At 28.7% G+C, this 14397-nt stretch overlaps 1 protein-coding gene across 1 annotated transcript; it reads right to left on the bottom strand.

The window, feature by feature from the left end:
* Window positions 1-7953: 7953 nt before the first annotated feature.
* Window positions 7954-14042, bottom strand: LOC120070042 (beta-amyrin 11-oxidase-like). The gene is made up of 9 exons (XM_039021901.1): window positions 13816-14042; window positions 12394-12871; window positions 11142-11402; window positions 10971-11058; window positions 9594-9674; window positions 9361-9467; window positions 8910-9031; window positions 8679-8805; window positions 7954-8398 (listed from the first exon to the last, which is right to left on the bottom strand). Exons 1-8 carry the CDS (start codon window positions 14040-14042, stop codon window positions 8712-8714), a joined length of 1458 nt encoding a protein of 485 aa, XP_038877829.1. The 3' UTR covers window positions 7954-8398; window positions 8679-8711.
* Window positions 14043-14397: the final 355 nt, after the last annotated feature.

Raw genomic sequence — 14397 nt, 5'->3', positions numbered from 1 at the left:
ATAAGTTAGCAGTGATCAACATCTTTAAGAATGAAAAAACTTAAAAAATAAAAGAATTTTTCGCCAATCTTTTTTATGGTGTGATTGGACACTGAAACAAACAATCTTTAAAAGAAAATATATAAAGGGAATGTAAAAATTAGAGTTGAGTTCGAAAGTCGTCTATGTATTGAGAAGATATTAACACCCCACAACATCCATTTTATTTTGAAACTAAAAATTCTTAAATTAAGAGAGAATATTTTAAACAATCTCCTATTTCACCCCTCATTCTCCCAATATTTGAAGTCAAAATCTCATAAAATAAGTGCAATCTTTGACTATATTATAATTTAGGAAAAATTGTTCACATCAAGAAAGTGAACAAAGTATTATAATTTCTCTAAATCTATCCTAGGATAATTTTTTAATGAATGAAGATTTTAAAAATAATTAATTAAATTTATTTTTCTTAGATCAAATCTCGGATTCTAAAAGATTAGGATCTCTCACCTCAGAAATTTTAGAAAATCAAGCTCTCACATATTTCTAGAATACATCATGAGAAATTCTAAACAACGTTCTTGAAAACAAGAAAAAAGAATTATAAATCTTTTTAAAATAACATTAGTTTTAAAACTTCAAAAAAACACAGATAGTAAAATTTACAAGCAATATCAGTTTAATGAGCCAATTCATAGACAAAATATAGTTTAAAAAACATATCACTAAATGAAATAAACAAAAGCAAAAATATTAGAAATTTAAATACAAAATAAATTGATATCAGACTCCCAAATAATCGATTGCTAACTTCAATAATTTTAAAAATTTGGACTCCTAAATATTTTAAAATTCTATTACTAGAAGATTTTTACAAAATATAAATAAAAATGAAGAAGATTAACATAATACCATTCCTTGACAGCTTCAAATCTTCAGGTTTCAAGTGCTTTTGAACTCCCAACGACAAGCGTTGAAGCTATTTGGCAGTGTTTAGTAAGTAATAATGCTTTAAACGGTTTCAAACTATAACATCCCAAATTTTCGGACAAATTTAAGATAATTATTTTTTATATTTGGGTGAATGTTGGAATTTTGAGGCTAAAATTGAAATAAGATGATCAATTTGAATTTTTAATGATATAAGATTTTGTAAATTGAGATTTAAGTGAGCTTGGATTTAACTTGATTCACTTGGGAAGTTAGAAGAGGAAACGAAAATATTCAATTATTTAATTCCTCTAAAATATTTATAGTATTTAACATAAATCATATTTATATAAATTTAATTATATGAATCTCATTCATATAACTATATTTGAATCATATTCAAATTTCTCTCAAAATACTTTATATTATAATGTATCTAATATATTATATTAATTATATCACATATAATTAGTGTAAATAATTATATCATATATAATTATTTGAACAATTAATTTGAACAATTCAAATTAATCTAAAATTAATTCTTAAGTAAATCCCTATTGAGCTATAGAGGGGACCTTCTGGACTTGTAGATTGAAGCTCCAATAGTACTTGGATAATTAGTTAAACTCTTTAATTAAATTATCTAACTTCCATTAACTGTCAATCGTTCCACTAAAGACCGACAGCTGCACTTTTTGCACTACATATATATTTATGTGTTCATTAGATATAACTAGTCAACAGTGTGATGACCCTTCACAAATTGCTCGTAAGTATAGTTGAGGCAAAATTACCGTCAACCCCTATAGTTACATCTAACTTATTTAAGTACCACTAATTCCTCTAATGAACAATAAGTCATAGTCCAACTATGACCAAGTTCCTCTCGGGCCAAGATAGGGCGTGGCTACATTGTTCAAGCCCCAAAATCAGCCATTAAGAGTGAAATTTATCTTCTTACCCCGACATTGGGGAAGAAGTGAATTTCGTCTTGTGTAACTATGTTCTCAACTCCCCAATCAGACGAATCTCCAAAATGATAGACATATTGAGTTGGCAATCTGGCTGCTCTCGCCCATACAAACCAAAGGACTGCTTTCAAGAGCAGGAGTTCACAACTCACTCAGGATTCAGGTCATATCACCTATGGTCATCCTGGTTTAATGTAAGTCTTTATTACTAACAGTATTATATAATAAGAGTAACCATTTCGTGGTTCGGTCTTGTACAAACTCATTGTATAGGATACCCTGCTCACATGTGTCTAAATGAATGATTAGGATCAGATCTTTTGTAGCACTTTACAACACTTGTAACATTCGCAAAGAGGATCGCATCCGTAGTGTCACTAGGATAAGGTACCTAGTCTTATCCATCTACTACAGACCGTTTAGGTTATTATTTAAACAAGATCCACCTGTATGTCTCTACATACTTATTTAAATTACGTAAAATAACCTATGATCTTAGTTCATTGGATTGAGTGTATGCTCATAAAATAACAATATTTTATGAATAACAATTTGTTTATACAATGTTTACAAATTACGAGAACACAAGAGAGATTTAGGACACCAATCCCAACATATTTAAAGCATGATTTACTTAGTATTAGCCAATTGTGTGATAAAGGATTTAGAAATGTGTTTGATAAAAAGAATTGCATCATTGAAAATGCTTGTGATAGAAAAGTCATGTTTGTTGGAAATAGGGATAAAAATGACATGATTTGAATGATTGCCCTATTATTGATAAATGTCTCTCCGTGTTGCATAATGGTTTTTGGTTATGGCATAGAAGACTAAGACACGCTAATTTTAAATATTTCAAAAAATTCTTTGGTTAGAGGTCTTCCTGAATTTAAAATTGAAAATGATAAACTTCGTGATACTTGTCAAATGTGAAAGCAAACTAAGTCTTCTTTCAAATCTGAAAATATGATTTCTGCTACTAGATCCCTACAACTATTACACATGGACTTATTTGACCCTTCTAGAATTGCTAATTATGGAGGAAATTATTATGCATTTGTGATAGTTGATGAGCTTTCTAGATTTACTTAGGTTTGATGATAAAACATAAGGATGATGCTTTGAAAAGTTTTATGAGTTTTGTTAAAAGAGTTCAAAATGATAAATGATTTTTTATTTCTAAAATTAGGAGTGATTATGGAGAAGAATTTGATAATGATGCTTTTAAAGCTTTTTCTGAAGAAAATGATTTTTCTCATAATTTTTCGTCTCCAAGAACTCCTCAACAAAATGTTGTGGTTGAAAGGAAAAATCATATTTTGCAAGACTTTGCTAGGTCAATATTGAATGAGTATGGTCTACTTAAATATTTTTGTGCGGAACCCATTAATACCGCTTGCTATGTTTTAAATAGAGTTTTAATTAGACCATCTTTAGATAAAAACTCCTATGAGCACTACCACTAAGCTTGACAAAGATGAAAAAGGTAAATGTGTGGACATCAAGACTTATCGAGGTATGATCGGATCTTTACTTATTTGACTGCAAGTAGAGCCGATATCATGTTTAGTGTATGTTTATATGTTAGATTTCAATCTTGTCGTAAGGAATTACATTTGTATGCTGTTAAAAGAATATTTAAATATTTACTTGGAACTTTTTATTTAGGCGTGTGGTATCCTAGAAATGTTCAATTTAATTTGTTGGATATTCCGATATGGATTTTGTCGGTAGTTTACTTGACCGTAAGAGTACTAGTGAGACTTGCCAATTTCTTGGTAGTTTCTTAGTATCTTTGTTTAGTAAAAAGCAAAATTTAGTTGCTTTATCAACTACTGAAGTGGAACATATTGCGGGTTGCTAGTTGTTGTGCACAAATTCTTTGGAAGAAACAAACTTCTTGTGATTTTGGATTAAAATTTGATAGTGTGCCCATATTTTATGATAACACTAGTGCTATTAATTTGACCAAGAATCCGATCCATCATTCTAGGATTAAGCATATTGATATCAGGCATCATTTTATTAGGGAGCATGTGCAAAATCTAATATTACTCTTGATTTTATGAGCTCTAATAATCAATTAGCAGATATTTTTATCAAGCCTTTGAATGAAGAAAGTTTTTGCAAAAATAAGTTTGAGCTTGGTATTATTCGGTGTGATCCATCTTGATTTTATATCTTGATATTATTATATAATGCATAAAAACAGGAGGAGAATTGGAATCTTTGTATATGTCATATTTTTAGGGAGAGCACTTATATATTTATTGTTCTTTTTGATGATTCCATAGGGAGAGAAGTATAAGAAAAATGTGTAATGATTGTGTTGGATGATTGTTTCTATTGAATGTATTATTTAGGGGAAGAATTAGTTAAAGGGAAGAAGTTAATTCTTTTGAATGAATTTCAAGCATGATCTTTGTAGTGATATGTATACTTGATATTGAATTTACTTGTTAAACACATGTGTTGCTACAGTTATGTGCATTTCAAGTTAATTTTCTTCTATGATTTATCATCATAAAAAAAAAGGGAGATTGTTAGTTTTTCGGCCCTTAATCTCAAATTAATTAATTTTAATTAATTAATTAATTAATTCAATTATATCTGTGCAAAATCGTAAGATTGATTTTAAAAGATATATATATATATATATATATATATTTTGGTGTCTAACAGCTACTTGAGTTTAAATATTCATCATTCAATTTAACTTTTTGAACAATCTAATGGTCCAAATTCAAATCCACTTTTTGTCTTACTTCCCTCTGTTTTAATATTTCATCTTCTCCAAAATTATTTCAACTTTTCACATTTTACAATCCTCAAAATTAGCAAAAAAAAAAAAAAAAAAAAAAAAACCCACCATTGTTACCCTCTCTACAAACTTCTAATTTTCTTTATTTTGATCTTATTCTTGAGAGAAATTTATATTGCATTGTGAGGATTAAAGTGTGTGACCTCAAACTTGTATATTCACTATGTTTAGATAGTTTTATTGTGTGATTTAAAGCTTAAAAAAAATTGTGGATCCTAACCCATGGAAAGGATCTGGTTTGCTCTTGAACCCGTAAAAAGAGCAAGGTAGGGGTTCGACTCTCATCCGTGGAAAGAACCAAAGGAGATTTTTTTAATCGAAATTCGAAGAGGCGCATGGAAAAATGGATGTAGGTCGAGTTTGATCGAACCACTATAAAAATTACAGTGTCTTATCCTCTAACTCTTTACTGATTATTTTGCATTTAATTTTAATTGTATGATTTTGTTACTTGAGATTGACTGAATATATTGTTACGTTTTTTTTATCAATCTTGTTATTTAGTATAAATTAAAGTTTTATTAATTTAATTTTAAAATATCTAATTAGTTCAAAATGAGCATACTTTAAGAAAAAGTTTAATTAAACCCTATTCACCCTCTCCCTCTTAGGTTGCCATACCGGTCCAACAATTTAAATATGAAAGAACCGTTTTGTCATGGGATCATTCTAGAAAGGGACTTAGGCCAAAAACATTAGTTTGAGGTTAAATATGAATGCTTACCTAATTTATTTTTTGTGTGCGGAAAAATTGGTCATATGGTCAGTTAATGCATCAAGTTAGTTGGAGGTCATCTGTGCTAACTTGATACATTTATACTCATTTACTCAATGGCTTCTAAGTATTTTTATTATCCCTAATAAAATTTAGTATAATATTTCTACACTCTCAGTTACTTTAGATATTTCCACACGCTTAATTTTCCAAAGGTTTATGTACTATTGTTTTACCTCAATTGGCCAGATAGAGAAAAACAATGTTTTTTAGTTGAAGAGCTGTTTAAGAAAGAAGATGCACATAGTATTCGAAGACATGTTCAATTAATACTAATAAACTACTACAATGTTGAGATTCAAGTCTTACACTAGAAAATTAGCCACAAATAGTCATGACGTCAATTCATTAACAAACAAAAGTGTAATAGATGAGAGTTTAGAGAAAACTAGATGTGCAGCATCTGTTTTTGATGCTGTAGCTTTGAATTCTTGTCTGGAGCTCTTCTGATGAACTCGAATGTTCTGCACGAAGCTCCCTTTTCTGAGAATTTTTTATCTCGTACTTCAGTTTTGTCCTCCATTGATGGAAAGTTGGGTTCTTTATAGAAAAAATATGAGAGACCCACTTAGGAACCCATTATAATTCTGTAGGTTTCAATGCTACAGATTGTGACAGACAGATGTAACAGTAGCCCCCCTTATCTCTGCAACATTCAATGTTTAGGCGGCTACCCATACATCTACATCATTAGGTGATTTGATGTGTTTCAAGATAATATCGGTTCAAAGGATGTAGACACCCCATCATGTTGTACAATGAAGGTTTCATCAATACTATAGCATCATCATGTTGTAGACTGTGATTTGACAGCTTCATGCATCTTTGTTGTATTCAGATGATATGACATGTTCAATTTGATGTGACAATGCTTTAGGATAATGTAGGTTCAAAGTATGAAGATGCTACAACATGTAGGCAATTTGATAGCTTCATGCACTTCTACAACCTTCATCTGAATTGATATGCTTAGATGATAAGCTGACGTCTCAAGATAATGATGATCAATTTATCGGTTCAAAGCATAAAGACATCCAACAATACTGTGGTTTTGTTTTTGTCAATTCTACAAGATCGATTTTTTCTTTAAGTCTTTTCAGCATATGAGTGATTTGACATGCTTAGCAGTGTGTAAGGATAAGATAGAGCCATATGTAGGTTCAGAGTCTAAAGACATTCCACTAAGCTGTTACTCTAAATTTATGCAATATTATAACATCATTTTCTGCAAGTTTTATTTCCATAGCATATTTTATATATACTCTTACACTATGATTTGATCAACACCTTACATTTCTAATGGAATTTATATGTTTATTTGTCTCAAAACATGATATAGGACAAATAAAGATTTATGATTTATGGGCATTAAATATCTTACTTTTAAAAAATCACTAGCCTATATTATGTCCGGTTTCAAACTGCCTTTAGGGACTTGTAATGAGCTGAATAAAATTATGGAAAATTTTTGGTGGAATGGTTTGAATAAAGGTAACAAAGTTCATTGAGTTTGTTAAAAGCACATGACATATCTCAAGGAGAAAGGTGGCTTGGGTTTCCGTGATATCCAACTTTTCAGCCAAGCTTTGTTGGTAAAACACTCCTGAGGCATCATGGAAACAGAGCATCCCATTGTGGCTCCGATGTTAAAGATCAAGTTAATAGCACCCAAAGGTCAAAATGTGTTATCTTAGTGTCTCTAATCTAATTCGTTTATGATGTTTAATGTACTTATATGATTATATTTATAGGATCTCGAGTAGTTCATGCATTCTGGAGTATTACGAGCTATTCAACGTTAATTTGGAGCAATTAATAGCTAAAAAGAACAACCGGGGTTTAAGAGAGTAAAAATTACCAAAATGCCCTAAGAGGTCATTCCAGTAGCACTGTGCGTGCGACACAAATTCAAAAAGACGTCTGTCTGGTGTAGTGCCACACAGCTTTGGAACATCAGGACCTGTAAGAGGCACTCTGAGGGGCGCAACACTATGCTTCAGCAGCGAGGCCTCTTTAGGGCCCAACACCGCAGCGTTGCTGCAATTGTATATACATTATTTTTTTCATTTTAGGGTATAATTATCTTTGTCATTGATTTTCTTTTTTACTAAAAAAAGATAGATTTAAATGGTTGAATGCAAAGAGATACCAATTTTTCAATGTGGGATCATCCATTCACTTTTTTAAGATGACGTTTCTTTGGATTCATCATTGCTAGATCAAAACTCAATTCTTTTAGACTAAATGTTCATTTAAACTTCATGGTCTGTTATAATATTAGATAAACATTGTGTTCTATCACAAAATCACTCATGTATCTTTTAATTATTGGTAGATCTCCCCATATTTCCAATGTGATTTTGGATTTTAATTAACATGTCTGTTTAAGATGATGCCTCTTTTGGAATCACTATTCTTGGGTCAGATCTTATTTTTCTGGATTGAACACTTGTTGGGTTTCATGAGCTTTGATATCATATTAAATAAATATAGAAGTCTCCTCTCAAGGTGATATTTCTTTTTAGGATTGAATATCCATTTGAACTTTACGGTTGTGACTGATACTAAATATATTATATAAAATATGGGGTTCTAATTGATTCTTGGGAGACATACCCATCTGTTCAATGTCTTTAACATTTAGTACTTCTTTATCATGAAAATAAGTGTTATAATAAGTGTTATAGTAAATGTTCAAGAATTCAATTGTTTCCTTTATTAAGAACAAATATTTTTATTCATTTGGAAAAAGGAACGACTTTTAAACATAGATCCCATGAAATCATTTTTTCAAGAACTCAAACATTGCATTAATTACTTTTCGTTTCTATTCTCACACAGATACAATAGGATGCACTAATTCCATCTCCAACGACCTCCGTTTGAATAGTCACATCTCGTCAACATCAATTGTATCTAATCAATTCAATAAGGATGAAAAAAAAATATTGATATTATAGAGATCAAAATTAACATTTTAAAAGTATATAGACCAAAATAAGAGAAATTTTTCCATATAGAAAAAAATGTCAAACTATTTACAGAAATAAATATTGATAGATTTCTATCTATCTCTATAAAAAAAAATTAAAAAATTAAAATTTTACTATTTTGTGTAAATATTTTTCTTTATTTTATATTCTTGAAAATCTCCCCCAAAATAAACTAAAATGAACAAAAACAAAATGTATTTTACCTTTTTTTTAATTCAAAGTATAACCATCTCTCATTATGGGAGCTTGATAATTCTACAAAGGCAGTTGTCTACTAGCTTGGGGGCAGGTAAGTGAGTTATGTCGCATCTTGGATTCACTCGTTCCATTCTAAAACAATATATAAACCAAAAAAATATCCCATTTCAAATTTATTTATTTTCAATTTAACAAAAAATAAATAAAAAAATAAAAACAAAAAGAACAATACTTACTTGTAATTGAGGATAAAATGATGAAGTAAAATTGTAATATAGAGTTTTGTAAGTTCACTTCCAGGACAAAACCTACTTCCAATTCCAAAAGGAATGAATGCTCCTGGTTTTGGTGTATAATTCTGCCCAACAACATTAATTATATATAATGTTTTTTCCTTTCAAAATTCTTTTTTATAATATCACAATCTATCTACAATAGATCGCGATAGACTACTATATATGTCTATCATGATACAGATAGATACAATCTATCATGGTCTATCGCAGATAAACAGTAAAATATTACTATGTTTATAAATATTTTAATTCATTTTCTATATTTAAAACAACTCCAAAAAATATTTCAAACGTGAAAATGAATGGTATATAATGACATCTTTATTTTTTTTTTTAAAAAAAAGAAATCATATGCATTTTAATGAATTAAATGGATAATCATAAAACATACATCCCATCTTGAAGGATCAAATTCTTGTGGATTTGAATATATTTGAGGATCCATATGAATAGCTCTAGTCCAAATTGGTACAGTCCATCCTTTGGGTATGATGTAGTCTAAAACAAACAAAATAATAGTTAAAGAACAAAATAAATTATTATAAACAAAGAAATAATTAATATCATGTAATATAAAAATTATTAGGGGATATGTCAATCAGACAAGAATATAAAATAACTAACCATTGATGTATACATCTGTTTTTGCCTCACGAAAACTCGCAACAGCGATTGTATGTCTTCTTAGTAGTTCATTAATGAATTGAAATAAAAAAAATAAATTAAATTAAAGTCGTATTTTCTCTATGAAGTTGGATTCATCTTCGTGCAATTCAGATTATATACCAGTAAAAAATTTTCATATACAATATTTTTTTATAGACACTGGTAGACTTCTATCGGTATCTATCATCAACGTCTATCATTGAAAGTTCTAAAATTTTCCTATATCTTATAAATATTTTTAAAAATTTTATCATTTGAAATAATTTCTCTATTTTTTTTATAAAAAAATTCGAATTATCTTCATGTTTTTTAATATGTAAGGAAAATAAATATGTGAGATTGTAACTAATCATTATCTTTTTATATATATATATATAGAAGGATTATCTCTCTATTTTAAAAATATAGATGACACATGTATTGGTTGAGCAAGGGTCCTTAAGATGTAAAAGTTTAAATGATTATATTTTAATTGTATATTTAAAAAGGGCTTTTATGTCTTATATCTTTCCAGCTTTAGTAATTTTCACATAATTAGTCTAGTTAATGTTGTTGGAATAATTGGCTTTTAGTACAAGAAAGATTTATAATTTACCTAAAACTCAATATATGGTCCCTCATATTTTAAAAGTCAACTATGTTATTTATTTTCTTACTTCAATTTTATTTGGTTTCAAATCTACTTTTTTAGACCTAATAATTTAGCCTTGACTATTTCGTTTGTAACTTTTTAGTTCCCAAAAATCAAATTTATAAACACTACTTCTACCTATAAGTTTTTATGCATATTTTATTATCTACATTTGACTAATGTTTATAAAAACCTAGCAACATTTGAAAAACTAAAAAAAAAAAAAAAAAACATAATTTTCAAATAAGAAGATTATTTCAAATGGCAAAACTGTTTAAAATATTTACAAAATATAATAAAATTTCAGAATCCACCAACGATAGATACTAATTGACCATTGATAGAAGTCTATTAGTATTTATCATTGATTGATTTTGAAATTTTACAATATTTTGTGAATATTTTGGTTCATTTTTTTTTTTTTTTATATTGACAACAACCCTTTCAAAAACTTATTTTTGTGTTTAGAATTTGACTAAAAACTCAAATGTTTCTTCCAGAAACATAAGAACGATAATATGAAATTGAGAAGAAAGCAAACATAAATTTTAATAAACTATAAACAAAACCGTTACTAAATCAGACCTAATTAATTTTCCATTTTCTATTTTCAACATCATTTTTACGCTCTTTTAATTATAGATTAGGAGAACTTAACAAAAGAAAGAAAAGACATATAAGAATCTAGAAAAGCACAGACACCTTCATAAGATATTTCATTTGTTTGATTTCTTTAAAACTCAATCCCTTTTGAGTAGATGGTCTTTCTTTCATAATGAACTCTTGCTCTTCCTATAAAATGGTCAAAAATATCAAAAACCAGAATTGGTTGTCACAAAAAAAGGTGGAAAATAGGTACTAAAAGGAAATGAGGCTTTTTGGAAGACATGAGCATTTTCTGAGATTTGTACAAGAGCCCACATGGCAGCATAAGCTGGGGTATGATGGCCAGCATGTAATAATCCAAGAAGCAAGTCTATAATGTCATTGTTATCATATAATTTTTTCCCATTTTCATCAGTGGCCACAATCAATTTGTCCATTTGGCTTTTCACTTCTCTTGTTTCCTTGTTTTCTAGGACTCTTCTTTTCTCCTCTATCACACAATCCAAGATATTTCCTATCTCTTTTCTTGCCTGTCAACCCAACATTTGTAAAATCTTGGTTTTTTTCAAATGGGTAATCATAAATCTTTTTCCATTATTCATTCCATTTGTACAAGGAAATCATTTCATGCAGCAAAGGAAGGGGGGAGATATCAAAATAAAGCAACTTCATCATCTTCTTTACCTATTAATGTAGCATTATGTGATTGATTATACTTTTCTCATAAATCTATTAATATGTCTCATTCCTTCCTTTCTTGTTTCTTGTTTCTTTCTTTATTTTTTTTTAAAAAAATATAATTATGTTTAGTAATGATGTCTTGCATGTTGCTTTTTCTTCTATTTTTTAATTGAAACGTAATAATATAAACATGTTTAATAGGTGATTAATTTTTTTCTTGTTATTCTTTGAAATTTTAAATTAGGAAAAGTCAAGAGATGATTCTACGTGAAAATACCTTTTTAAAATTAAATATTAATGATAAAGTAACATTTTATTTATGTTCAATCAAACTGATTTTGTTCTCCCTAAAAGATAAGAAACGTAAAAAAAAAAATATGAACTGTTATTATAAAAAACTGAAGAAAGAATGGAAAAAAAGAAAAAGAAAAAGAAAACAAGACAAGAAACAAGAACGTTAATTATAAAACAAACGTATAAAGTTTTTCGATTATATCATGATATATCAAAGGAAGATGTGCTTTGTTTCGATACTCATGCAACATTACTTTATCCTCGTTTTAATATAGAAAATAGTCCACATATTAATTTCTAATGAGAATAAGATTGTTAATAAATAGTAATAACTATAATAAAAATAAATCTACCGTAATCAATGACCATATCTTAAATATTTCAATTGACTCACGACCTAATATGCTATATATATTGAGATCAACAAGAGGGCGTGAGACGCTTGAACGTCTGTTGACTACTCATAAGATCACTTTATCTTTTTGTTCTTAAGTCAAAAAATGACGGAGAAAAATTTAACTAATATGATTGAATTAAATTGTATACCTTGAGTGCATGATGAAAGGTTAAGCCAGGCAAGTCATAAGGAAGAATGGACAAAATTGCTGGACCCAAGTGTTTGTATAGTTCCTCAAGTTTAGCCATGGTAGGGGCAGTAATTTCATTGCCTAAGAAGATATGAATAATTACTTTAAAAAGAAGACTTCCAATTTCACTCAACAATTCAATGGGTTCTTTCGCTGTGCTCCATTCCTCTAACCCTTTGGCCATTGTTTGATCAATGAAACTCACATAATTAGACAGTATCTCATAGCCATTTATGGGAGATGCCATTATTTTATAGGCTGTTTTGTGATCAATCCTTGAGAACAGACCATTTACTTCTAATATTTTCACTGATTTTGGATAATTTGGTTTGAACTTTTCATCGTCTAAATATATGAGTCGACATATTTCTAGATCTGTTACGATGATTGTTGGCCTTCCATATAGGTGACTTTTGTACATTCCAACTCTTCCATTTCTATATAAGAAGAAAATATAAACATCAATTATAAGAAGAAAGGAGCTTTTAAATCAATCATTTATCCAAAAAGCTTAAACGTTTAAATGGGTTTGAACATGTAATCTTCTAGACTCTCCTGGACTATCTACTTTAATACCATATTAAATCACCAATTCATCCGAAAATTTAAGCTTATAGATAAAGGTAAAATTGATATGATATCATTTAGAGTGGGGGTAATAAGATTCATAAATTGTTGTTGTAGGCAACATTTGATGACAATTTGGGTTTTGAAAACTAGTTTTTAAGTTTCGTTTGATAACTATGTAGCTCTCGTTTGGTTAGACATTTAATTTTGAAAAATGTAGTTGTTTTCTTACAACTTCTTTACTATGATTTTCTAACAAAGTTTCAAAACTATCTTTTTTTTTCAAAATTTAATTTGATTTTTTAAAATATTAATAGAAAGTAAATGATTAGAAGCGAAATTGGTGTTTCTAATCGTAATTTCCAAAAACCAATTAGTTATCAAATGCGATTTCAATCTTTGGTTTTTTATTTTTAAAAATTGTACTTATTCTTTTACAACTATCTTACCATATTTTCATCATTCATAACTAAAATCTTAATTTCTTGGTATGTGATATGTGCACACTTCAATGAATAATTTAACTAATAATCATCAATCAACTTTTTCTTTAAAAAATCTTAATAAAAATTATTTTTGTTTATATAAAGAATCAAAATTTTCTTTACAGAGACTTGAACATACAACAAGACATCGTATTCTAATACTAAATATTAATAATCATCATAATCAACCCGAAAAATTAAGTAAATAGGTCACGGTACTGGTTATATTCATACTTGAATATATGCTTTGTTGATATAATAATAATAATAACAATAATGTCACATTAACTAGAATGAAGAGAGAGAGAGAGAGAAATATGAAGAGATACTTGGAAAGAAGATGAGAAATGAAAGAGTCTGGATCACCACCAGCTTTAAATGCTTTGTAAAATGACAATGAATAACCAATAAAAGGCCATCCAAAGTCACCTGGAGGAAGTGATTTGTAAACTTTCCTTCCTAACTTAACCAAATACCATATTTCATTGAATTTCCTCACAAACAAATAAACCCATAAAACACTTCCAATAATAACATAAGCACTTATTATTTCCATCTTTGATTATATCTCCAAGCCCACCCTCCCAAGTCTTTTTTATAAAGCCCCAAGTGATGGCGTCAACTCATGTACTTTCATGAGAATATTGATTAAATTATTATTATCCACGTATCAACCTCTGATGAAGATTATTTTCGGTGGCGGATTCAAAACTTCATGTTAGGGACACAAATTCATATGGATCTCGTTTTCCTTCTATTCGAAAAGTCGATTCATGCAAGGTTAAATTACAAGTTTAGTCTTAAAATTTTTAGATTTTGTATATATGGTCGCTTGTGGAATTTTAAAAGTATATGATTTATTCTTAAAATGGTTTTTCTTTTTTTTTTAAAAAAAATATATATGTAATAGG

This window comes from Benincasa hispida, unplaced genomic scaffold, assembly GCF_009727055.1.
Source record: "Benincasa hispida cultivar B227 unplaced genomic scaffold, ASM972705v1 Contig793, whole genome shotgun sequence".
Taxonomy (NCBI): Eukaryota; Viridiplantae; Streptophyta; class Magnoliopsida; order Cucurbitales; family Cucurbitaceae; genus Benincasa; species Benincasa hispida.
This window is presented reverse-complemented; position numbering and strand designations above follow the sequence as displayed.

Bases quoted from the DNA above. Each gene is read 5' to 3' on its own strand.
- LOC120070042 (XM_039021901.1), bottom strand. From the start codon at position 14,042: ATGGAAATAATAAGTGCTTATGTTATTATTGGAAGTGTTTTATGGGTT. The intron at 12,872-13,815 runs GTATCTCTTCAT...CTTCTTATATAG, and splicing joins ATTTCTCATCTTCTTTCCAA to AAATGGAAGAGTTGGAATGT. The intron at 9,468-9,593 runs GTTAGTTATTTT...TGTTTGTTTTAG, and splicing joins AACAGATGTATACATCAATG to ACTACATCATACCCAAAGGA.